At 38.6% G+C, this 27,778-nt stretch overlaps 3 protein-coding genes across 4 annotated transcripts in view; 1 reads left to right on the top strand and 2 right to left on the bottom strand.

The window, feature by feature from the left end:
* Positions 1–27,778, top strand: part of LOC125241327 (alpha-1,3-mannosyl-glycoprotein 4-beta-N-acetylglucosaminyltransferase A-like) — a 148,806-nt gene that overhangs the window by 75,936 nt on the left and 45,092 nt on the right. The gene's annotated exons all lie outside the window — the stretch shown is intronic.
* LOC125241332 (chymotrypsin-1-like) lies at positions 407–5,260 on the bottom strand. The gene is made up of 5 exons (XM_048149748.1): positions 5,064–5,260; positions 4,546–4,796; positions 3,551–3,794; positions 1,802–1,929; positions 407–590 (listed from the first exon to the last, which is right to left on the bottom strand). The coding sequence occupies exons 2-5, from the start codon at positions 4,776–4,778 to the stop codon at positions 422–424; spliced, it is 774 nt and encodes a 257-aa protein (XP_048005705.1). The 5' UTR covers positions 4,779–4,796; positions 5,064–5,260; the 3' UTR covers positions 407–421.
* Positions 6,325–9,375, bottom strand: LOC125241330 (chymotrypsin-like elastase family member 2A). 2 transcript variants are annotated; one of them, XM_048149745.1, is made up of 6 exons: positions 9,315–9,375; positions 9,062–9,225; positions 8,554–8,784; positions 8,066–8,306; positions 7,162–7,295; positions 6,325–6,506 (listed from the first exon to the last, which is right to left on the bottom strand). In XM_048149745.1, exons 3-6 carry the CDS (start codon positions 8,781–8,783, stop codon positions 6,332–6,334), a joined length of 780 nt encoding a protein of 259 aa, XP_048005702.1. In that variant the 5' UTR covers position 8,784; positions 9,062–9,225; positions 9,315–9,375; the 3' UTR covers positions 6,325–6,331. The 2 variants fall into 2 exon arrangements, with proteins under 2 accessions (XP_048005702.1, XP_048005703.1); XM_048149746.1 differs by having other exon boundaries at positions 9,062–9,235; positions 9,315–9,371.

Genomic DNA, 27,778 nt, shown 5'->3' with positions numbered 1-27,778 from the left:
ATGTGCGGGGCTTGAACGATGTGCACAATACTGACGTAAGTTCTGGTAGGATTATATCCTCTATATACTTATATATAAACGGCAAAGTCCTGAGTGCAAACGCGAGTAACCTAACCAGCTCGAAGATCAGTATGAAACTCTTGTTAAAAATACCCACAGACTACTAAGAAGATACTACTTAAAATACCGAAAATTCAGTTGAGATGTGGGTCATTACTCTTACTCACTTTTACTTATACTATATTCTTTCGTGTCTCTTTTATTTGCATGGGAGTACTTATCTTTTGTTCGTTTTTAGAGCCGATAGCTCATAGCTTACTAGCTCGCGGTGGGACCAGTTCCTTAATGTCACCGTGGTGAAACGGCCACAAGGAATTAAAATTAGCAGGAAAGACAAATGACAATCGCTGCACAAAACAGTTTACTTCCCACAAAATTTCTGGAACATATTTTGTTGCACTATTTCTATCCAGGTCCAGTATTCTGGAACGCTGGTCATCACCGTTACTCCTGTTTCCATGTCTCTGAGAGACACTAGGCCAACTTGGTGACGGGTTGACATGTCTATAACGGGTCCGCCGGAATCTCCACTGGAAATAATAACAAATTCATTTATTACTAGCTTCTTCCCGCGGCTTCGCTTGCGTTAGAAAAAGACAAAAAGTAGCCTATGCATGTTACTCTCCATCCCTTCAAATATCTCCACTTAAAAAATCACATCAATTCGTCGCTCCGTTTCGCCGTGAAAGACGGACAAACAAACAGACACACACACTTTTCCATTTACAATATTAGTATGGATTGTAAAGCAAACATGAAAAATGATTGAATACTGTTACGGCTCAGTCACGACATTGGTCTAAGCGCGACAGCGGTGAGCGGCGGCCATACATTGGAACGAGACACAGCGATGGGACTTTTCATTCGCACGTATGGCTGCCGCTCACCGCTGTCGCGCTTAGACCAATGTCGTGGCTGGGCCGTTAGGGTTTCCACAAACTGACGTGGAATCTAAGAACAAAATCGCTCGTTGGTATAAAGACGCTTACGGCCCAGCCACGACATTGGTCTAAGCGCGACAGCGGTGAGCGGCAGCGCCGGTAGCCATACGTGCGAATGAAAAGTCCCATCGCTGTGTCTCTCTCCAATGTACGGCCGCCGCTCACCGCTGTCGCGCTTAGACCAATGTCGTGGCTGGGGCGTTACGCGCCGGAATGTTGAACGCGTGCGTATACGTACTCATGTTCGTACTGGGGTCCGGTGGGGGAAAATATGAGACAGGGGTAAAAGTAGAGGAAAATTTTAACACTTACAACCACTTTTCAAGTCAAGGGCAACCATTCCAAATCACCCGTATCACGATAAAGCGACACATGAGACCATAACTGATGCTGATACGCAATAATGTGTTATCCCACATGAATTTTGCAATAAAATGTCAACTTTAATCGTCAAATGCATGTGGGACAACAATTTTGCGTATCAGCATCCATCTATTTCTCACGAAAAGATAATAAATAATTGATTATTTATTTATTTATTCGTATGGCGCATTTACATAAACTTTCAAACAATATGTAGCTAGAATTATAAGTCCACATTCAAGGTCCCAAGCCACGAGATGGCGTCAGGTGTTAATTTAAACAGGTCTTCCGGAGGGCCTGGGAAAGCATGCAGATGGCAGCGCTGTATAATGTGCTCAATGGTTTGAGCCTCTTCACCACATTCGCAGAGAGCAGAGTCCCACCAACCCCATAAATAATAGATTAATGCTTTGGGACATGACCTTTTAGTAACGTACCTATATGGATATTCCTTCCAATTCTTGGCACATATTACTCTATACAGAAACCTACACAAGGTCGGTCTTGGACGCAACTCGACCGTCTTCAAATACGGACTGCTACTAGTTCTATCATTTGATGACGTCTGAAATTGATCAAGTTTTCAAAATGTTGGTAAATTAACAAAATATGGCAATTCAAGTTTCATCATATATGGCCTTAGCGTCTATTTCAGATGATTTATGGTGCAATGTCCGAAAGACATCGCTTTTGACGACTGACAAGGGAAGCTTGCAACCGATTGCGACGTTTCGCTATGGTGTCTTCTTTCCCTTTTGTCAGCAAGTGCCGCAAACCAGGTCTCATCGACGAACTTGCGACCATCTCCAACGCACTTTCGCCACTTAACACTTTCGAAACCGGGCTCTACGCGGCGCTACGACATTTTCGCTACATACGGGGAAACCCATGTAATCGGCTACGCTTCTACGAGCGGTGTACCCGACAGTCGGGTTCTTGGTAGCGAAAGTGTTAAGCAAATAATCTTGACACTGTCGGAATTGATAAGGTTAAGAATAAGAACTCATTGGTTTTTAACCCCCGACGCAAAAACGACGGGGAGTTATAAGTTTGACGTGTCTGTCTGTCTGTCTGTCTGTCTGTCTGTCTGTCTGTCTGTCTGTCTGTCTGTTTGTCTGTCTGTCTGTATGTGTGTCTGTCTGTGGCATCGTAGCTTCCGAACGGATGAACCAATTTCGATTTAGTATTTTTTGTTTGAAAGCTGAGTTAGTCGGGAGTGTTCTTAGACATGTTTCATGAAAATCGGTCCACTATGTCGCGGTCGGGGGTTTTTTTCAAAATTTTAATTTTGTGGTTAGGTTATAAATGATTGCGAGTGTCATAACGACAGTTAAACCACAGTATAATAAAGAGTACCTACTATGGTTTAACTAATACAAGAATAAATCTCTATATTATTGTGATCATCAAAATCAATGACATTGGTTCGAGTAGAAGAGGAGGCAATGGAGACAGAAACCCACTAAATAAGGCCTGATTTAGACGGCGTGCGAACTCGCATGCGATTTTGGTTACATTGCGGGATGTTGAGGTTACAAACAATTTTGCACAGCCATCAAATACCGCAATGTAATAAAACTCGTATGCGAGTTCTCGTACCATCTAAATGGGCCCTAATACATTTTGATTATGAAAATAATAATAATAAGCATTTTGATTACAAAACTGATGTATCGAGTGAGCAGTGTGCAGTGAGTTTATCTTAACTTATGTCCTACAACTAGTTTAAAAATCGGTTTGTGTTCCTTAAAACTCGTTAAGTTTGTATACAAATACATTTGTAAGTCCTGAGTGCACACTTTGGGCGTGCAGTGTGGCGGAGCGTGCGGCGTGTCAAACAATTGAAGCTCATGCAAGTGTCGTGAGTCGACGCTGCATAGGGTGGACGCACGTTCGTCCGCTCCGCTGCACGCCCCGCTCCGAGCATCCACTCAGGCCGTAAACTTAGATTAAATATAAGAAGATCATACCATCCCATACATTAAAATACGACCGCCTAAGAACGCGCATACACTATACCACACATAGATGGCGCCAAAATTTACCTTGTTGCCATCGATTACTTGTTAAGTGTCACTTCCAGCCATAAATCTATGTCAAAAGTGACACTTAACGCCATCTACAAGTATAATCGTATAGTATAGTGTATGATCTTATATTTAATATATGGCGCAACGTAAACTTACATGCCCCCAACCAGCGGCCACCAAAACCTTCTGGTAACTAAACCTTAGCTTCGTGGGCTGCAACAACGTCTTTCTGACATTGGCTAGGAAATTGACAGGTCTCGACAGGAACAAGACACAGATGTCAGCCTGCACGTCCATGTCATCAGGCGAGTATAACTTGGGCGTCTCATAGTCTAGCACATCTCTGACCATTTGCGCTCTCGCGTGCCTAGAGTGACCCATGTAAATCTTGTAGGTGAATCTGAAAGAAATTTTTGATTACTTATTATCACATATTTTTAAATTAAAGGAAAAATTCACACCTTCGGCAGGACTCGAACCTGCGACCACTGGCCTTGCCGGGGCCATCCCGCTCCCAACTGCGCCACTGAGGCCTGCTGGATATGTGCGAATTTATCCATGCCTTCCCTCGATTATCAACCGCCTTGGGGTAGCGTTATAGCGGAGGTGTGAATTTTTCCTTTTTTCATTTAATCTAAAAATATGTAATATCGCTCGCGCCTAATTAGCCTACTTTTAATCCTTAGGTATATTGATATTTAAATTAGCACCATGAATAAAAAAACATGCAAATAATTGGTCACTTACATTACTCTGTTACATGGAATTACCCATAAGATTATCCCTCCAAGAACATGCGACAGAATACTAAATAATTAGAAACACAGAAGGATCACTGTTTTGATGTTCACAAAATGCCGTTCATCATTCTTACCTACATTTACAAACGGACCGCACGCGATCAGTCAATATTGAGTTCTATTGCGCATCACGAAGGTCGTCAACCACTGTATGGTCCAATAGCTAGTATAGCTACACATAGCTATATTTGTAGCTTGATGAATGAATCGCGGAGTGAGCCATCCCTGATTTAATTGTGCTTAGTCATGGTAATTGAAAAGAGTGTTTGATTTCTGCTTTAGAAGATGTTTCAGCTTCTTTCCAAGCAAAAACTGTCTATCCTTAATTGTGAATAGAAGGTTCTGACTCACCCTGCCAGTGACTTCTTCAATGTAAAATCATCGAAGCAATGAGCAGCAGTCAGTACGGTCTGTGAGCTGAGCAAGGACCCTCCACACGCCGCCGCAAAAAAAGAAAACTGTGATATCTCTATATAAGCTATGAAAGGCCAATGAACTATAGAGCCATGTGCCCCTCCTACTACGAAAGGCTCCATTTTGGCAGCTGAGGCGACGCCAAAATTTAGCAGGAGTATGTGTAGCATTTTGTTGCTTCCGATTACCTAAAATTTGGGAAGTTTGAGTGAAATTGTTGAATTTCATTTCAATAGCAGTCACAAAATCTGGTGCCGTAAAAATTCACAACTATAGTCCAATACACAATACAAGATTTACTATAACTTAAGTATTTCAGATATACCTTAGTAAATATCTTAGTATATAGTAATATAGATATACCTTATGAATGTATCCATGACAATGTATGATCAATACAAATAAAGAATATGAATATGAATATGAATATGAATATTATTACTACGAGAACTTACCCGTAATATAATTACATAACTCACTGTAACTTATCTCCAAACTGTGAGCATCATGTTTTTGTACTACTCTTGTTGGCCAGAGGCTTGTTTCAATTTCAATGTCACAAATTATGAGATCCAACAGAGTAATTTTATAATTATAACTCACTTAATAGGAGTAAATAATTATCTTGAAATAAATAAATTCTCAAAATCGATAGTCACCAAACAAACGACACGAAAAAAATAAAAAATAAAATCTTTAAACCTATGTGCAATTACTCCGTCGATAACTCGGTTAATGTTGATTAATTTTTTATGTCGCCATTTCAAGTTCATCGGTTTGCTCAAGGCTTGCTCGTTCAAGTGTTCTGCTAAAATCCTGTATGAAGTGCAGTCCATTAGCGTGTAAAATAATCTACGCCACATAATAAATCTTATAAACTGAAAATATTTAGGTATTATACACGAAAGAAAAAGCGAAGGACTAAGACTACTGGTGACCGAGCCGGAAGCCGAATCCTGGTCTTCAGCTTACGCAGCTAACCACAATCTTCTTCGGTCTGGTGATCTACATTAACGCCGTCAAAAATGCGCCATTTTTTATCGATCTGCAATTGACCCTCAGTAATTCTCAAAAAGTAGGTGCATTTGCACCAAGTCGTCATGAGCATCGCACACTCTACCTGCCCACCATTTTTTATCTATATCGGAGACGTGATTCAAATGTGCAAGATTTTTAAAGATGTCCCCTGAACTGCACTGATTGACTTGCCCGTTATCTATACCCAGATTAGCAAAGGAATTTTCTAAATTTGTTTTTTTTTTCATCTTACAGCTCAGGGAGAATAATCTCACCTGATGCAAAGTATAGCCCAAGATAAAGCATATGTGTGATAATACTTGGTAGCTTAGCGGTAAGTACGTGCGATATTCGTTCCGGAGGTCGCGGGTTCGAACCCCGGCTCGCAATAATGATTTTTTCGGAATTTATGTGCGAAATGTCATTAGATATTTGCCAGTAGCTTTTCGGTGATGAAAAACATCGTGAGGAAACCGGACTAATTCCGATAAGGGCTAGTTTACCCCTCGGTTTGGAAGGTCAGATGGCAGTCACTTTCGTAAAACTAGTGCCTACGCCAAATCTCGGGATTAGTTGTCAAAGCGGACCCCAGGCTCCCATGAGCTGATCAAATGGCGGGATGACTGGTAAACTTATATGATTTTTATAGTTATGTAGCTATTGGGTCCCGGGTCCAATAAATAAAAGTCTTCCTTCCCATCCAACTTTACTTTCTCTTCCCACAAAACCTCCAGAACATCCTGGCCTGAGTTCTCTGCAGCCACTCCCAGTACTCCGAAACGCTGGTCACTATGATGATCCCCGAGTTCAGATCTCTGATTGAGACTATTCCGACTTGCCGACGGGTGTAGACGTTTATGACGGGGCCACCGGAATCTCCGCTGATAAATGAATTGAGATATTTATAACCCTCGACGCAAAAACGACGGGGTGTAATTTTATAAGTTTGACGTGTCTGTCTGTCTGTCTGTCTGTCTGTATATCTCTCTGTCTGTCAGTCTGTCTGTTTGTGTGTGTGTGTGTGTGTGTGTCTGTCTGTAGCATCGTATCGATTTGCTGTCACAAAACTGACATCGAGTTCATTTCACTAATTTTGGGTCCCAATTTTTGAAAATGCCCACCTATACTTATCACTCAAAATTGAGAATTGCTGACTGCACAAAAGTTTCGCGATTCCTATAAATAAACTTGAGCGCGCTGGAAATCCTAGGAATAAAGAGTTGAATTTAATTGAGGAATAAAGAGTTGAGTTTGTTTCTTTGCCTGTGTTCATAGGCTAATGAAGAGGCACGCTGACATTTTATCCCACCAGGCGGCGCCTGTGCTAGCATATCACTGTCATTCATATGTGTGAGAGAGAAAAAAAATTCATCTCGCTCTCACGTATGAAATTCTTTATCTGTGCATGTGCTACGGACTAATAAGGTGGCGCCATCTGTCGTAACGTGCGCCTCCTCATTACACCCCAAGGTCAAGGCTAGCACGTGATGTACAAAATCTCATCTTAAAAAATATGTTTTTCGTGAAGGTACTTACATAAACGGATGCCCTATTTCACTAGAAGTGCAAATTACTTTGTTTTTATTTTTACAGCTTCTGTACTTTTTAGCAACGATATTAATCGCTTTTAATTTCTCACTGGCACCTGTAGGCGTATGTTCTGGATCCATCTGAAACGGGTAATATTTTATTTTATTGATCTATTTTTAAATATTTGTACAATATAGGAATAAGTAAGGGAAGAGTTACAACTCCATACATCAGGAAATGCAAGTTATTTGTAGCGACATCTAGCGTCATTCACGCGTCATGTTACTAGGCGGCATAAATAATCACAATTTTTTTTTCCACTATGTTACCATTTTTTAAACACTATGTACCTACAGCGGTTACAAAGTGGAAAGTACGAAAAATAATAGAAAATTTTGGGACCATTTTTTTGTCCTTTGTTTATTGTCCTAGATCGAAAGGGCTCGCGAGTAATTCCGAGTAGGAAAAACGTAACATTTACCTATCTTCAAAATTTTTTTTGGTGATTGTTCTCGCGAGAATGCTCGATTCTTATAAGTTGACATAAAAGTAATGTGTACTGTAATCGTGTTGTGAAATAAATAAATGTAATCTAAGCTGTACTGTAAGCTGTAATGTAAGCTGTAAGCAGCACGTCTGCCGAATGCCGGACGACTTGTGGGCCAAGATAACCACGGAATGGGAGCCCCACGAGTCAAACCGGGGAACCGGCAGACCACGTCGGCGATGGCGGGATAACTTGGACTCCTTTTTGAAAGATTGGCCAGATGTTGCTCCAAACAGGGATGAGTGGAAAAAGAGGGGGGAGGCCTTTGCCCAGCAGTGGGACACATTAGGCTCTAAATAATAATAATAATAATCTAAGCTGTCGTCTTTGCTTTTAGCTATTAGGAAAACTTGTTCAACTTACACCGCCCCACCCAGCCACGACCAAAAATTTATCTTCTTTCAAATTAAACCAGGGCTGCAGGATCACCTTCTGCACGTTGGCAGAAAACCTGACAGGTGATGTCAGAAACATGATGCCGATATCGAAACGAACGTCGGCGTCTTCTGGCGAGTAGTCCTCGTGGGTTTGGTAGTCGAGGACTTCCCGCGCCATTTTGGATTTTGCGTGGCTTGTGTGGCCCATGTAGATGTAGAACGATATCCTGGAATTGTGAATTATGTTGTGTCAATAGGAATTGCATCGAATATTCACTGCACAGACTTCGAAAATTTGTCATTTGGTGACTCCACGGATTTTAGTACCACGGTATGCGATAAAAAGTCCTTAGCCTATTATTCTTCTCATCAGGTATTTTTGCCGTGCAAAAGGTGGGGTATAAAATGTTTTAATTTGTATTGTGATATATATTTATGACACAAAGCACTGCCAGGAACTATTGAAAAACTCACCCAATCACGTGCGTCTTTTTCTCCGTGATGTCATCAAGACAATGCGCCGCTGTCAACGCTGTTTGCGAGCTGATAAGGGACCCTCCACACGCCATCGCAAACAGACCGAACCAAGTCACTTCTACGAACGCCATGAACGGCCAGTCTTGTATGGAAGCGTCTTGACCTCCAACCACGAAGGGCTCCATTTTGGAAGCTGATACCGTGTTTAGCAGAAGGATTTGGAACATTCTAGAAAAAATGATGTTTGACTTTAAGACGATACAGGGGAGGTCGATTCTCCATACAAACGCTTGATTTTTTCAACACCGATTTTTTTTTGTGTCGGACCGTTTTTTTTTTGATATTATTATTTTTAAAGACGATAGAGCTCATCAAAACTTTCCAAAAACGGCCTTATTGACTGTGGTGCAAAAAAAGGTGTGGTATTCAAAATTAGCCAAAAAAGCTAAACGTACAAATAGATGAACTTATTTCTTCTATCTAATTAGTATAGTTCTATAGTTACTTGTTTGGATGCTTCGGCGTCCAGACTTTTATTTTTCAATACGAGATCTTCACTTCTACGTCCACACTTTTATTTTTCAATTCGGAATACACGAATGGAATTCACTCGCATGTTTCAAGTTTTTACACTAATTACGCTTCTGCGATGCTTTTCGATTGATTAATCTGTAAAAATCTGATCATTTCTCTTATCAATACCAAAAACATAATTATGTAACTCCGTATAGACAGATAAAGTCTAAAAAAAAACATACCTCAAAACCATACAGAAAAAGGTACGGTGACCTAGATGGCGATACACCTTTGGGGGACGCTGGGCTAGATGGCGCTAATATTAATATTTGTCATTTTAACACATATCAAGCTAAGAATATGGGCCAAATTGTCAAAACTGAGGTTTAAAAGTTTTAAATTTGTTTCGAGAGATGGCAGTCTATGCACTTTGATTACACATTTTACTTTGGCAGTAACTCTCTATAATCCTCTTTGTCAATACTATTTGGATAATAAATAAGTCTGTTTAGATAATAAATAAGTTATTCGAAGTTTTTCTCAGTCTTAGCTTCACTGCGTGAAGCTTGTTTTTAAATTCAATGAGAAATCAATACCTACGTTTACTGTTATAGTCGTGAAACCACCGATATCGCTTTTTAATGATGATTAACTTTCTTTATGAATCTCGTCATTGTGAAAAACATTTTTAGTTTTGTCACACCGTTGCCTTATATCCTACATAGTTTTTTTCCAAATTGAGCGTCTTTGAGAAAAACTTTAATATTTTTCCTACTCAGAATCACGAGCCCTTTCGACCCTATTACGTAAAAAAAGCGTCTTTAATTTAATTTTTCCACTTCGTTACCATTTTTCAAACACTTTGTACGGCGGTTACAAAGTGGAAAGTTTGCAAAATAATAGAAAATTTTGGCACCATTTTTTGGTCTCTTGTTTTTTGCCCTGGATCGAAAGCGCTCGTGATTCTGAGTAGGAAAAACATAAAATTTACCTGCCTTAGAAAATATATTTCTAGTGATTGTTTTTGAAAAAATGCCATATGACTGAACTTTTGCCCGCAGCTTATCTTGCATTAAATTCAAACATTGCGGAATGCCCCATACTTCCATCCTCCCATTTAAGGCAAGTTGGGGTTAGATATAGACAAAAAGTAGCCTATGTTACTCACCATCCCTTCAACTATCTCCACTTAAAAAATCACGTCAATTCATCGCTCCGTTTTGCCGCGAAAGACGGACAAACAAACAGATACGCACATTCTCCCATTTATAATAAGTATAATATTAAAAAATAATAAAGTAAATACCTGAAGCGCTGGTAGCCTAATAGCGGTAAGTGCGTGCGACTTTCGTTCCGGAGGTCGCGGGTTCGAACCCCGGCTCGCACCAATGAGTTTTTCGGAACTTATGTGCGAAATGTCATTAAATATTTGCCAGTCGCTTTTCAGTGAAGGAAAACATCATGAGGAAACCGGACTAATTCCAATAAGGTCTAGCTACCCTTCGGGTTGGAAGGTCAGATGGCAGTCGCTTTCGTAAAACTAGTGCCTACGCCAAATCTTGGGATTAGTTGTCAAAGCGGACCCCAGGGCTCCCATGAGCTGTGGCAAATGCCGGGATAACGCAAGGAGGATGAATAAAGTAAATACCTATGGATAATCCTACATATATTTTTTTCGGAATCGAGCGTCAATGAAAAAAACTATATTATAATTATGACTAAATAAAACGCGGACAAACAATACATTATGATTTAAAATTTTATGGGAAGCAATAATTAAAGACATGGGCTGATCAGTGTGTGTAGCTGAATGAACAAACGCTCACGAAACGCTCTCGCTATCTCTTTCGTAGCTTTTTATCTCTATCGCTCTTGCGTATTGGCGCGACAGAGCCAGTCTGAGACTACCTTTCTGCGGCGTTTCGTTTTCGTTTCGCGTCGCAGAAACGCCATTCGGCTAGCAGGCCAGATACATTTTGATGCCTTTATATCCTACCTTTCGTTTTCATTCAACCCCTTCATTGCCAAGAGTGGCACTGAAACTTGAGTGAGTAGTTTCATGTGCTCTGCCTAACCATTTATGTGATACAGGCGTGATTGTATGTATGTGTACACTAGCTTGCTTGCCGGCTGCTTCGCTCGCCCTAAATTCGAAATTTGCGAAATGTTCCATACGAACTTCCACCTCCTATTTTAGGAAAGTGGGAGGTCAGAAAGGGACAAAAAGTAGCCTTCATCCCTTCAATTATCTCCACTTAAAAAATCACGTAAATTCGTCGCTCCGTTATGCCGTGAAAGACGGACAAACAAACAGACACACACACTTTCCCATTTATAATATTAAGTATGGATTAAGTGGGTATAGTTTTACAGGTGAACCTAGTTGGTACGCTCATTAGCCACCAAAGGGAGCATTAGAGTGTGTAGAAGGACCCATCCCTCACTGTCACATGGTTCAGACACACTCCGCTGGTCCTTGCTTATACAGGATGGAATTAGACACGTTCTCAATATTGAGTAAGTATATAGAAACAAAAAAATAAATTATAAAACTTAAATACTTAATAATTAAGTTTTTTTTATGCTTCTTCGGTGGCAAACAAGCATAAGGTCCGCCTGATGGAAAGCGGTCACCGTAACCTATGAACGCCTGCAACTCAAGGAGTGTCACATGCGCGTTGCCAACCTATTAGAAACTTGTACACTCCTTTTGCTGTGTTAACTGTTAAGAACACAGCAAAAAGGAGTGTACATGCTCCAAGGAGGGTTCAGGCTCCGACGACTCAAAGGACAATAGACGGTTAGTTCCGTAGGTCTTTCCGTCACCCAGCACACCGCATCGCACCCTCGTTGAGCTCTGGCAGCCTTACTCACCGGCAGGAACAAAACGCCATGAGCCTAGTAGGGTCTATTTGGCTGCACCGCAGACTAGATCTTCTGTAAGGTGGAGGTACTTCCCCAGTTGGGCTCTGCTCTAGATTCGAGCGAGATGATATCCGCTGTGCTGTGCCCTACCACACAAAGCGGAATATCAATCACTATGCCCTACCTCCTACAAGTATTAATGAACATAGAAATTTAAACCTTTGAACGCGCGAGCTTTGCACCGATCGCAAATAAGGTAGGTACCTATATTTGATGTTGTACTTGACAGGAAAATCCTATGTCTATCTGTTAATATACACAATTCAGTTTTTTTAAGAAACTTTTTTTTTGTTGTTGAGTAGATATTCTATCAATTTAATGTTGTTATTTTTATTAAAATCATTTCTTATCATTTTATTACTAAAAAAAAACCTAAACATCTTCCAAATGAACATGACTCACGTTAGACTGTACCAGAGCCGGGCCTAAGCTACATCTCGGACACTGGCGATCAAATATTATGAAAGAGGCGCGTTCTTAGCACACATTCTAAGCTCGTGTAGGTGAACGCGTACCATGTTTGTATGAGTGAGATATGACAGGTCGACTGTTCGCGTTTTTAACAGGCGGTAACTGTGAGGTATCCGAGAGGGGGTGGGTAGCACTTTCAGCGGGGAGTGGGAGTGGGCATACTGTATGATAGTACTCTTTATTATACTATGCCTAAGCATTCGTCCGGCGGAAGAAAGCATAACTATGTACATTACTAAAGTTTTCGGTTACCTAGCAAGAAAATGGGCCATTTTTTTTTTTCAAAGTTGTCCACCACACTTTTTTGTAACATGGGTATTTTTTACGCGATTCATACTCAGAATCGCGAGGTCTTTCGATCCTGATAGAGAAAAAAAAATGTCCCAAGATTTCCATATATTTTTCAAACCTTCCATTCCGTTACCGCCAAACAAAATTTATGAAAAAATGGTAACGGAATGGAAAAAACCTTGGGACACTTTTTTTCTCCTATTAGTATTGAAAGAGCTCGCGAGTTTTCTGAGTGGAAACCACATAAAAAAATCCAATTAAAAAAGTGGGGTGAACAACTTAGAAAAAAATAGCCTGAATACTGTGTATACAAAATACATAAAATATTGATTGTACTTTATCGTCCAATTTATACGGTTATTAAAGTATATAACTTTCTAAGCACCCTCTCTACAAACATCCAATTAATATAATTACTTATAGAATAAAACATTTCGAACTAAACAATAAAGTTTTATCAAGTATTAAGTACCTACTTCAAAAGTATTGATGTATTAATAGATAGATCGTGCCGTTTTCATAAAAATAATGTTGATAGAAGTTCTTCTTTTTTTATTGCACTACGTGGGCTTACGGTTTACTCTTGGCCACAGACTAGCCAAAGGCAAATATGTGGCCTACGATGGAGCGAGCTCGCCCAAAAGATGCCTGTTTACCCTAGATTTGAAGTGGCCGGACTGGCCGGGTTATATGAGCTCGGAAATATAGCCGCCGGCCAGGAATTCCACTCCTTGGCGGCAGTGCGCATAAAAAAATAAAGAAGAAAACCGCCTACAATCTTCTCTGATGTGCCCAAAGGTTGACTGGTTGAAAATGCCTCATGGCACTAAGTTCGCCTTTTGTACGTTAAGTTGTTGTTTTGTGCAATAAAGTTTAAATAAATAAATAAATAATGGACCACTTTGTTATGGGTATGGATGTAATATTATATCAGCATTTTACCGCCGATGTCTTACATAAACACACACACACGTGTACCTACACCCAAAATGGGTAGGCAGAGCACATTAAACTTTTCGTGTCAGTGCTACTCTTAGCTAGAAAACGAAATTGAGAAAATGCCATAAAAATCTACATTATTTTCAAAAACGTATTCCCTTCGAACATCATACATGAAACATGATATTTAGCATCATATTATGAGCAGAAGTCGTGTGTAATGATAATGATAGTAGCTACATATAAATATTACCTACCTACATATACATATGTTTTTATCAGACACCTCTAATTGTTCAGTAAACTGCAAATTATAATATCTATAATGCAAACGCTATTCTATTGTATGACACCAGCAATTTGTATAATGATAACAAGTATAGGTAGATTTTATATGATTCTACATCTGTCTCTAGCACAACTTGCCTTGTCGCGCGCGAGTCCATACTTGAAGTCGCGCTTGATGTATGGACTCGCGCGCGACAAGGCAAGTTGTGCTAAAGGGTCTGGTTAGGCTTTATTTGTTCTTTTAAAATAAACTCGGAACTGAAAGGCTTAAAAATGGCATCTTTGAAATACAAACGTCATGTTTCATATCTTCAAACAAAATTCGACTTTTGATACTAACAAAGAACGATCCATGACGTAATTTGAGTTTTTAAAAGTTCTACGTACCTTTTCAAATGTGACCCATCGTTTATCCACCCTGTATATCTGACGGCCTCGTCACATATACCGAGGCGATTTTATCTCGACAATCAAAATAACGAGAAAACGTGAATAGTGCTCAATTTGCTAAACAACCTTCGGGGTTTATTTATACGTTTCATAATAATACCCGTTAGATTTCTAAGTATTTATCAATTGAAAATAAAACACGGGCCGGTAACGGTAAATTAAACACTTAAAACTTGATATGTACAGTTTATATACACCTTATTATTTACATAAACGGAAAAAGCACTGAATATTTAAAAAAAAACACTATGTACACATAATATGTGTAAAATAAAACATATATTGTACAAAAAATAAAAGACACGCGCTGGCAGCGGCATCCGCAGCGGCCAGACTGCCAGAAGGCGCGCAGCACGAATAATAAATAAATAAATATTACAGGACATTCTTACACAGATTGACTGAGTCCCACGGTAAGCTTAAGAAGGCTTGTGTTGTGGGTACTCAGACAACGATATATATAATATACAAATACTTATAATACATAGAAAACATCCATGACTCAGGAACAAACATCTGTGCTCATCACACAAATAAATTCCCTTACCAGGATTCGAACCCGGGACCGCGGCGTAGCAGGCAGGTTCACTACGCGCTAGGCCAGACCGGTCGTCAAGGTAAACGAAGGTTGGTAGTTCCGTCTCCTACACCAATTTTAAAATCATACACGTTTCTGAGAGATAAGGACTTTCGTGAGACATATTCAAATACTTACAAGGATAATAATAGTACGTTACATAAAACATTAAAAATAAGATCAAGCATAATAATACTCGTCAGTCTGTCGGTGTTTTACAGTTTGCACTTCGGGGAGTGTGCTCATGAGCTACACGAGCTTATTCCACGGTCCCCATTCTATCATCGGACTCTTAGACGCACGGCCGGTTTCCATCCTTACTTGGGGTATTGCTTCCGCGAATATGCACGCAGCGCTTTGCTTCTTAATTTCTTATGCGCACTGCCATGGAGTGGAATTCATTGCTAGCGGCTATATTTCCAAGGCTTACAAAATCCGGCTAATGCTAGCATACGATGCCATATAAGATCACATTTTAACTTGGTATTGTGTCAGGTGTGCTGGATGCTATAGCATCCGAATTCCGAATGCTATAGCATCCGAATACTATAGCATTCCTTGTCACATAATAACCCTAATTTAAGCTGTTTAGGGTATGATATGGTATGTTTAGGGTATGGGTATGGGTAGGGTACAGTTATGCTATTATAGCAGTCGAAAAATTCCCATACAAAATATGTGTCCCAGAGTGACTTAACACGTCCGCGAACGTGTTAAGTGTTGCTATGATTAAATAAAAAAAAATTGTTGCATTTCTACTCTTATTTGCCAAGCTGTATCAAAATGAACTGAAAATGCACTTCCCAATATTAAAGCATTCCCACACATACTTTGATAGAAATCCTTCCATATTTCGTATTTGTACGGTACAACGATATACAATTTCATGGAATACTTCTGCAATCAATGCTCTGCAAATATTTGCCACAGAGGAATAAAAAGGGAAGAGTTTTAACCATACATCAGTAAATGCGAGTTATTTCGTCACTATTTAAAAAAAAAACTTTATCTTCGTCTGTCAATGAAAAGAAAATTGCAGTAAGTTATGTACGGAATGCATGTAGACTTACTGCGTTTTAACTTTGAGGAACAGCGTGAGATACAAGATTTTTTAAAGTAGTGACGATTTGTATAGGCATAGTTATAGTCAAGTGACATCTAACGACAATCATACGTCAATCGACAAATAGCGTGAATTATCAGTACCATCACTCGATATTAGGCACAGATATTAGGTGTCAAGTCAACAGAGCTCGTCTGCCAAAAATTTTATATTAGAACGAAAAAAGATTCAAAACTTTTTTTTCTAAAATAGGAAAATTTGATGTTTTTCCTACTCATAATTGAGCCTTTTCCATCCTACTAGGCGGAAAAAAGCGTCCCAAATTTAATCATTCCACTTTGTTACTATTTTTCTAACACTTTGTACAACGGTTACAAAGTGGAAAGTATGCAAAATAATAGAACAATTTGGGAACATTTTTTGTCTCTTGATTTCTATCCTATATAGTAAAGGCTCGTGATTCTGAGTAGGAAAAACATAAAAGTTACCTACCTTAAAAAAAAATTCTGATTGTTCTTGTGAAAATGCCCAGTTCACAACTTATATTAGGGTCAATCCTCCAGTGAATGAACCCCCCCCCAGTGAATGAACAAAATTACGTTTTTTGGCTAAAATAAGAAATACAATTATTTCTACCATTTGACGTATTTTTTCTCTTATTGGCAACTCTGTTTTCTATGCAATTATAATGCATGCAATAAATATTTTCGTCTAGTTTCAATATAGCCGACGATTGAAGTTCACGTGTTTCTGTTTTTGAAGTTTTGTATGGAGAAATTAAATCCCCGGTAAGAACAGTACATGTTTGGAGCAACATTTAAAGTGTTCATTTGATATTTATGAGTAAAAATTTTTGTTATTTGGTTGAAATAAGTGTCAAACCTTTTAAAAATGTACACTTTAGTCCTTTATTCTGCGATTAATTCATTATTTTTTAGTGTTCCATTACTGACTTATCAAATGTTCTAAAACCAGTAAATGAACAGAGTGTTTATTTACTGGTATTGACTCAATTTAATTTTTTGTCTAAATTTAAATATTAACGTGATAGTATTAAGCTTGTTTTTTGAAATACTGCTCATACAACTATTCTGATCCTTTCGGCCAGTATTGGAACACAAGTGTTCATACATAGGCATGAAAGATCTAGTGAATGAACTATGGAAATTATGCTTTGTTCATTTACTAGATTTCGACTAATTCTATGTATGAACAGCATAACGACAAATATATTTTCATACATTGTGTAAGTTCCAATTCGATAAAATCCTTTTTTTTCTTTATATTATTCATTAACAAGTTTTTGAGTTATTGGGACAATTCATGCTATTTGTATATTCTATTTTGGGTCAATATGGACGGAAAAAAAGATATGAACGCTTTTGCTATACTCAAAAAGACCTAGAAACTGCTTTAAATACTATTATGAACGGTTCAATGACACTAAAAAATAGCTAGTATACAGTTTAATATTCCGAAATCGACACTTCATAATATGCTGAAAAGCAACAAAAAGAAGAAGAACAAACAACAAGACAGAAAAAGAAGTGATAATGCAGAACTACGGAAGAGAAAATTAGAAAATAAAAAAGAAACACAGTTTAAAAAAGACAAGGTGGCATCTGGTCAGCCCAAACCAAAGAAACTTTGCAATAACCTAACCACAAAATTAAAATTTTGAAAAAACCCCCGACCGCGACCTAGTGGACCGATTTTCATGAAACATGGCTAAGAACACTCCCGACTAACACAGCTTTCAAATAAAAAAAACTAAATCGAAATCGGTTCATCCGTTCAGGAGCTACGATGCCACAGACAGACACACACACAGACAGACAAACAGACAGACAGACAGACAGACAGACAGACAGACAGACAGACAGACAGACAGACAGACAGACAGACAGACGGACAGACAGACAGACACGTCAAACTTATAACACCCCGTCGTTTTTGCGTCGGGGGTTAAAAAAGAAACTCAAGCAACGGTCATGATTGATGAAGACATAATATAAGGTGCTAACAAATTTGTCACGGATATTTTAAGGGACGTTAATGAACATCAAAACAATGAACTTTCACTAGAAATTACTGAAAAAAATGTTTTTTTTTGTTTTCATACCTTTAACAAAAAAAATTATTTTAATTTATTTTCTAAGTAACCATCCTCTGTAATGTAATTGCCTGTCAGGATGTTTAACAGTGTCTCTCATGTCACGTTAACAGTGTCTAGAGAGGTCTCATTTAATAATTTTATTAACGGGGTGTTTTAACATAGCATATTTGTTTCCTAGTTTTCTCTAAAAAAACATAACAAAACCTATGATGTTTCATACATAAATATACTCCAGGAGCGGAGTACTATCAGCCGTAAAAATATCCGTGACTAATTTGTTAGCACCTTATATAGAGATAATATTACAATATTGTATATTTTACTTACATTTTTGATCTCTTTAGCTTGTACTTAATCATAATGGTTAACGTAAGCATAATAAAATAATGTTTCTATTTGTAAACAATGTTCATTCACTGGGTTTTACTGTGTTCATTCATTCGATTTTTTGTTCATTTACTAGGTTTTTGGTTATATTTTGATAAATGCTCGTATATCTCAAAAACTATTAAAATAATAAAAAAATCACTGAAACTATATTCTTGTTTATTAAATGAAGATTGAATACACTACATTAAATTATCATAAATATTAATAAATTTTGAAAAATGATTTTTCAAAAGTGAAAAATTTCTTAAGTGTTCATTCACTGGTGGTCTTACCCTACAAGCAGAAGAAATTGAAAACAGAATACTGATTAATACTATTGTAATATTAGCTAAAAATTGGTGAGCATTAGACTCTTCGTTCATCGCGACATCTGTTGACAAGTAGCAGTACTGATAATTTACGCGTGATTTAGTTGACGAGTGATTGACGGTGTGATTGTCGCTAGATGTCACTATAACTATGCCTATACAAATAACTCGGAGTTACAACTCTTCCTTGACTTATTCCTCTATGATATTTATATATATTTATATATTTATTATAGCTCAAATACCACGGAACCCTGATGCAGTACACGATTCCAGGTACCCATTTCACAGAATAAATAATATGTAAAGATGTACCCCCCTTATTCATAAACGTACACTAAAGTTATCAAGCCGATAAAGTTCGTTTGTCCCTTTCCGACGTATTGGTGTGATAGACAGGGACAAACGAACTTTATCGGCTTGTTAACTTTATTGTACGTTTATGAATAAGGGGGGTAGTGCGAAAAGGGTTTCCTTCGTATTTTTACGGCTCAGCCACGACCCACGACATTGGTCTAAGCGCGGTAGACGTGAGCGGCGGCCATACATTGGAGCGAGACACAGCGATGGGACTTTTCATTCGCACGCACGTATGGTCGTGGCTGGGCCGTTAACACTCGAAACCGGGCTCTGTCGCGCTACAGACGGGGAAACCCATGTAATGTCGAGCGGTGTACCCTGACAGTCGGGTTCTTGGTAGCGAAAACCCCCAAAGCAAAAACGACGGGGTGTTATAAGTTTGACGTGTTTATCTGTCTATCTGTTTGTGTGTGTATGTGTGTGGCATCGTACTGCGTAGCTCCCGAACGGATGAACCGACTTAGATTTAGTTTTTTTTTGTTTGAAAGCTGAACTAGTCGGGAGTGTTCTTACTTCTTAGTTTCATGAAAATCGGTCCACTGTTTTTTTCAAAATTTTAATTTTGTGGTTATGTTATTCCGGAAACGTTCGTATTTGTCATGCTAGTTCAATCAATATCAGTACATGAGTACTGAGACTGACTGAAATAGCATGACACGTCCGTCCCTTTCCGTAACAATACGAAGGCAAATCTTTTCGCACTACAACTGTAGTAACAAAAGAATCACATATAAAGATACTAGCGTTTGCCCGCGGCTTCGCTCGCGTTAGAAAGAGACAAAAAGTAGCCTATGTCACTATCCATCCCTTCAACTATCTCCACTTAAAAAATCACGTCCATTCGTCGCTCCGTTTTGCCGTGAAAGACGGACAAACAAACAGACACACACTTTCCCATTTATAATATTCGTATGGATTGAGATACGTGTAGAAAAATACTAGAATTAAATTGTTGATGCTTAGTTAGATGGCGCTATTGTTAATATTTAACAATTTTAATAATCAGGGTCAAATAGTTTTCTAAATGTTAATTGTATCCCTAATTTATGGTAGTCAATACAACTTGACTACAATTTTTTTTGCTACACGTATAGGCATATAGGCACTGGTTCCACCGCGAGCTAGTAAACTAATGAGCTATCGGCTATAAAAACGAACAAAGAATATCGGCTATAATCACTCCCACGTAAAAAAATTAAAATTTTGAAAAAAGCCCCGACCGCGACATAGTAGACCGATTTTCATGAAACATGGCTAAGAACACTCCCGACTTACTCAGCTTTCAGACAAAAAAACGAAATCCAAATCGATGCATCCGTTCGGGAGCTACGATGCCACAGACAGACACACACACACAGACAGACAGACAGACAGACAAACAGACAGACAGACAGACAGACACGTCAAACTTATAACACCCCGTCGTTTTTGCGTCGGGGGTTAACAAAAGAGACACGGTGATGTTTATAGCTACTCGCCCAGCGGTGAGCTATCAATATCGCTGTGTCTCTTTTATTTGCACGGGAGTAACATAATTATTTTGTGCGTTTTTATAGCCGATAGCTCATAGCTTACTAGCTCGCGGTGGGAAGAGTGCCATGATGACATGTATACTTACTTAGGTAGGTATACACCGTGTTTCTTTTCACCGTGACCTTGCACTACAATTAGTACCTTCCCAGGCCTGAGACGCGCTAATTATCGCCCTACGTTACGCACAATAGAATACCACAGAATAAACGATAGTTCCTACTCGTAATAGATATAAAATTACAATAGAAATTACTTCATTCTATACGGATTTATACTATTACCGTCATGTCACGTAACACACACAAACACACACACGCACGCATGCACGCACGCATTAATTCTTGAGCTATTTAAAAAAAAACATGAGGTTCATGGAGACGCAATTTCACACAAAAATCAATACTTCAATACTAATATTATAAATAGGGTTTGTGTGTGTCTGTGCTGTACGTTCGTCCGTCTTTCACGGCAAAACGGAGCGACGAATTGACGTGGAGGTTGTTCACTGTAACCCCCCACTTTCCTAAAATGGGGGGTGGAATTTTGTATGGAGCACTCCGCAATTTTCAAATTTAACGCGAGCGAAGCCGTGGGCAAAAGCTAGTTTATATTATAAATGGAAAAGTGTGTGTGTCCGCCTTTCAAAGCAAAACTAAGCGACGAATTGACGTAACTTTTTTAAGTGAAGACATAAATTAAATATAACAAGATCATACCAAACATTAATGCGGCCGCGAACGCTTACACTCCACCACAATTGCCACAAAAAATGCCTTGTTGCCACCGATTATTTTAGATTGGCATTAAGTGTCAATTCCGAGCCGTAAATCTATGTCAAAAGTGACATAACGCCATCTACAAGTATAATCGAAAGCTACAAGACATTTTTTTGTGGCGCCATCTATGTGTGGTGGAGTGTAGCGCGGTCTTAGGCGGTCGCAAAAGAATGTTGATCTTGTTATATTTAATTTATGGTGAAGATATGAAAGGATGTAGTATGTAGTGTCATATAGGCAAAAGAATGTTGGAGATGAATATTGATGGATGGAGAGGGAGGGGTAAACCCAAACAACGATGGATGGATTGTGTGAAAGAGGACATGAGAAAGAAAGATGTGAGTGTTGAGATGACGAAAGATAGGGGGAAATGGAAGACATGTTGTACCGACCCCACATAACGTGGGATAAGGGTAGGAGGAAGAAGAAGAACTGAAAGGATGTAGTAGTGTGACATAGGCCATCTTTTATCTCTTCCTCCCACCAACTACCACCCCCTAAAATGGGGAGGGGGGGGGGCGCAATTTTCGAGTTTTTCGGGAGCGAGCGGGCAATAGCTAGTAATGTATATAAATTCATGCGACTCTTTTCATTATTATAAAATACCTTAAAGTTGCATAAATTATGAAAGAACGTTGTAATACTTAGTGTCTACTTCGTTTAAGTTCATAATCTTTAACATGTCTTTACATAAATATAATTGTCAACTTATCTGTAACAATTTTGCGCCAAATTTGTTAACTCGGATGTAAGCTGGTTACCTACAGCACAGGCCTCGCCTAGTGTAGGAACCAGGTCAACGTTAGAATACCCGGGATTGCATTTCTCTATTAAACTTGAAAAGTGAAAACGTGAAAAGCCTGCCGCTTGCAATATTCTTCGTCTTTTGATAGTATCGTATCGAGAGAGCGTACACCCATCTTAAAGGCCGGCAACGCACCTCCAACACCTCTGGTGTTTCGGGTGTCCATGGGCGGCGGTGATCGCTTACCATCAGGCGACCTGTCTGCTCGTTTGCCTCCTATCCCATAAAAAAAAAAGTATCAAAGGGGATCCAGTATTATAGAGATTTACTGTCAAAGTGTATACATAGACTGCCATCTCTCGACACAAGCTTAAAACTTTTGTACCTCAGTTTTAACAATTTGGCCCATATTGGTAGCTTGATATGTGTTAAAATGTCAAATATTAATATTAGCGCCATCTAGCCGAGCGTTCCCCAAAGGTGTAACGCCATCTAGGCCACCGTACCTTTTCTCTATGGCTTTGAGGTACGTTTTTTTTTAGACTTTATCCGTCTATACGGAGTTACATATGTCTTTGATATTATCTTAGTGCTCGCATTTTCTTATATTATTTCCTAAGATGTTACAAAAATAGTAGTAATATTATAAGAGTATATTCGGTCAGTAAATAAAAACATGTCGCCTACATTAGGAAACTACAAAATTAAAATTTTGAAAAAAAAAACCCGACATAGTGGACCGATTTTCATGAAACATGGCTAAGAACGCTCCCGAATAATTCAGCTTTCAAACAAAAAAAAACTAAATCTAAATCGGTTCATCCGTTCGGGAGCTACGATGCCACAGACAGACACACGCACACACACAAACAGACAGACACGTCAAAACGGGGGTTAAATAAAAAAAGGAAGTTCGTCAGTCACGACCGATGGGAGTGTTTTAAATCGACAAGAGTTACGAATTTCCTTTCCGCGCGTGTATCGTACGACGTTCTTAAGTATATGGCCCTTTAAAGTTTCGACCTGATAATAAAATAGCCTACTTTGCTAATTAGTACGGGAAAAGCACTGGTCCCACCGCGAGCTAGTAAGCTATGAGCTATCAGCTATAAAAACGAACAAAAGATAGTCGCTCCCGTGCAAATAAAAGAGACACGGCGATGTTTATAGTTACTCGCCCAGCGGTGAGCTATCAAAATCGCCGTGTCGCTTTTATTCGCACGGGAGTGCTTATCTTTTGTTCGTTTTTATAGCCGATAGCTCATAGCTTACTAGCTCGCGGTGGGACCAGTGCCAAAGGGCACCATAATATATTAAGAACATATTTTCCTTCTTTTGGTGTCAGAAATACTTTTGAACAGAGATCACCTTTTAATTGTTTTTTTTTATCTAGCCTATAATGGTGTCCCACTGCTGGCCAAAGGGCTCTCCCCTGAACCTCCATGACTCCCGGTTTAGTTCCTCTTCCGGCCATTTGGTGAGGACCACCTAGCCTCAAAAAAACTAGGTGGTACTGAAAGAACTATTGTCCCAGATTTGTAAGAACCTCTTTTTGACTCATGACAGCGCCCACAAAACGTAAACTCGCGCAACCTAATGAAATTTTAAATAAAATCCTGTAATAATATTTAAAAAAATCAAGTCGCTTACTTTAAACATAATCTAACACATGTTACATTTTTGCGGATCTTCGTTAGTGAGTATTTTACGATATTAATTTATCACCCAGAATTTACTTATTATGTCATTTATCATTCATTTTTATTTTTAAACTAGTGATGTGGCAGAGTCTGTCATTTCGATTCAAATGACATTTCACTAAGTTGATAGAAATCGTATATTTGTTTAAGCACCTCCTTGTACATAGGGCCTAATCGATTCAACCAATTAGAAATTAATCGTTAGATTTGGCAAACGATACGTCTTAGCCACATCGCAACATACTTCAAAACAAATGTGTCAAAAATGTGAACTTACAAATCTGGGACAATAGCGCTGGTGGCCTAGCGGTAAGAGCATGCGACTTTCAATCCGGAGGTCGCGGGTTCGCACCCCGGCTCGTACCAATGAGTTTTTCGGAACTTATCTGCGAAATGTCATTTGATATTTGCCAGTCGCTTTTCGGTGAAGGAAAACATTGTGAGGAAACCGGACTAATCCCAATAAGGCCTAGTTACCCTTCGGGTTGGAAGGTCAGATGGCAGTCGCTTTCGTAAAAACTAGTGCCTTAGCCAAATATTGGGATTAGTTATCAAAAGCGGACCCCAGGCTCCCATAAGCCGTGGAAAATGCCGGGATAACGCAAGTAGGATGATGAGTAAAAGAACTATAAGTATTGCTTTTTAATACCAATCGGAGTTGAAATAACTCTTATGGAAAAATAATGGGAAACGCACTAGGGTGCAAAGTGGCACGACATACTATAACCAAGTGGTGGGCGGTGACATGATTGGACATTGGGTTGAAGCCGTATATATTAGGGGGAACTAGGCTAAGTTCGTACTCAAGAAATTTGGAAGTAAAATAACTTAACCTAACCACAAAATTTTAATTAAAAAAAAACCCTCGACTTAGTGGACCGATTTTCATGAAACATGGCTAAGAACACTCCCAACTAACTCAGCTGTCAAACAAAAAACGAAATATAAATCGGTTCATCCGTTCGGGAGCTACGATGCCACAGATAGACGAACACACAGACAGACAGACACGTCAAATTTATAATACCCCGTCGTTTTTGCGTCGGGGGATAAAAATCACTGTCTCGGCCCAGAGTACCTGCTAACTGTGTTTATCATGGCACAAATACAAACGTTTATTTAGCATGTAGGCCACAAGGGCTATTTTACACGTCAACAGGCGTAATACATGAAATATAAATAAATAATACCTCAGTACAAAGATATTCTATAGAATTTTAAAAACAAAACCCATTATAAGATTTATTTATGAGTTTACTGGAACAACAGAAAAACCGCTATCGCACAATGCACAGTACGCCAAACCTATAACGTAATTATACTCTAATATGGTATATTATTCCATACAAAGTCTACTCTCCTTGGTAAACTGTTTCCAGGACATCTGGAGCCCATGTGTCGAGGCATTTGACCATGACCGTACCCTTCGTTGCAAAAGTGACAGCGGGGGGTTCCTATGAAGACCCGACCACGCCGAACGAGACAACGTGCACCGCTGCAGTAAGAGAGAGCGAGACAGCGCACAAATCAGAGCCTTGGAAGGGATAAGATCCCATAGAGAAAGCGTGGGCGCAATTGGATAATTGTAGCGACGAAATCCTTATATCATTGTTAATAAAGTTGATATTAGCGTAACTAGAAATAAGTTGGGGTTGCAGGGACTCCAGTTAGGATGAAGGCCGGGAGTTGAGGACACTCTGATTTTAGACTCGAAGGGAGACCCAAGTCTTTCCAGCTTTGTTTCAATTTGTGCCCTGATCATATATAATTGTAATAATTGTTAAATTTTAATTACTAGTTATAGTAGAAAATAAAGCCAGTGGTTCCGGATCCGGCGATAAACGAGCTAAGTACCTCTTTTACCCAAACATCTCAAGTTGTATTTTAAGTAACACAACATAAATATTTAATTATCTTTGTCAAGTGCAAGGCAAGTTCAACTCTTGCTTTATAATCTGGATTTATTGTTGGGGCAGGTTCTATAACCTTGTGACGGTTAATTAGTATTTTAAAGTAACTGTATAATGTTTCTTCAGCTTTGTGTTACATATCTTGTATGACATTTTATTGATGAATATTAGTGCGAGTTCGAGCCTCGCCACTATGTTAAATATATTCCATATATATTTGTTGAAACCAGGATTCGAGTTCCTGAGATATCTAATTTACCTAAATACATTTCGTAAAGGATTGAAACGAGACGACCGATATTATATTGTTATATCCTACAGATTAAACAACATGTGCATTTATTATAACTCAAACTGTGTTTAGAGTAAACTGTCTTGGAAATTCTGTTATTACAATTCCTAATGAATTATTGTATTGTTGTATTAAATAGAGCATAATTATAGACGTTATGTAGACATTGTATGTAGACGTTACATTAATAAGGCGAAGTAAGGGTTTTAGCGGGTTTTCCCTTACTTCATGAGCCATTGATTTAATATATTGTCCCCGCAAAGGTATGGGCTTGACTTGTATTGTATACACTTTTGTCTTATAATTTATATAAATATTTCAAGTGATAAAGGCCTAAACTGTTTTCCTCAAGTACGTATTTCTGTAGTGTATTCAAGTTCGCATTCATAGATTTTTGATTTCATTTTATATAACGAATGCCTTATAGATTTCTTTGATAGGAACGCCCTATACCTTAATAAATTTGCGATAATATATTTCAATTTTATAAATCGCCATGTGCCTTTCCTTACAACTACCCCATATAGTAGCTCAGACTCCTTAGATTCATCTACACCTTAATCAATCTAATTTATTTAATTCTCTAAAGCCTTCAGCATGGTATTTTAGGTCCCCCAATACCATTACACGTGGTGCCGTGACCAGGATCTAGTGCTTGTGTCTAAAATCATTTACAAAAAGACACAACTAGAAAAAGAACTTCTAACTTTTAAAAATTAAACACAACGTAGGAAACCTTAAATTTTATAAACTTAATACTTATGACGATCACTTCGATTACCTATGAAGAGTCTGAGAGGGGTGTTAAGTTGCTGTATAAAGTGCTATAATGATTAGCAGTTTTAACAATATTTGTGTATGTAGTTTGCTGTAATGTTTTACAACCAGAAATTCCAAGACAGTATACCTACTTTTATTCCGTTGAATTTTATTGTATATCTGTGTGTGTTTTGTGTGCAATAGCGTGTTTTGTGCTGATATTTAAATAGCAGGAGTCAGTTGTTCCCGCGATTTATATAACTTAAAATCAGTAATCTAGTATCAGTTTTAGAAATATGTTTAGTTGTAACTAAAATGTAAATGACGGTCAATAATCGGGATAGTGTTACCTGGGCAGTTCGAGATTATATAGCAGGTTATTATATAACAAAGCGTGTCGGAAAAAAAAATTGACCGTACATACATACATATAATAAAATAATACTAATTTTGTCAAGACTGGCGTGGTATATTATTTTCACTCTTGGTGATACAGATTATGATTTAATATTGGCGACTAATATTAAAATAAAGAATAGCTTGCAGTTAGTTCAATCGAATAAACTACATAAGCAGATAGATGCATTAGAGATTAACAGATAAACGTATCTACTCGTAGTTCAGTTAAAGGAAAATTTTATGATATTGTGAAGGCTTGCGATAAAGAGAATGTCAAATGATATTGTGATGATACACAAAATTACCAAAGTAGATTTCTGGTGCATATATAGACGTCGTAGTAACGTTCAAATGTTGTTGCTTTTATTAAAGTTCGGAGAAACTAAGAGATGATGACCAATCAAATGGCAGTAG

This window comes from Leguminivora glycinivorella, chromosome Z, assembly GCF_023078275.1.
Source record: "Leguminivora glycinivorella isolate SPB_JAAS2020 chromosome Z, LegGlyc_1.1, whole genome shotgun sequence".
In the NCBI taxonomy this organism is placed as follows: Eukaryota; Metazoa; Arthropoda; class Insecta; order Lepidoptera; family Tortricidae; genus Leguminivora; species Leguminivora glycinivorella.
This window is presented reverse-complemented; position numbering and strand designations above follow the sequence as displayed.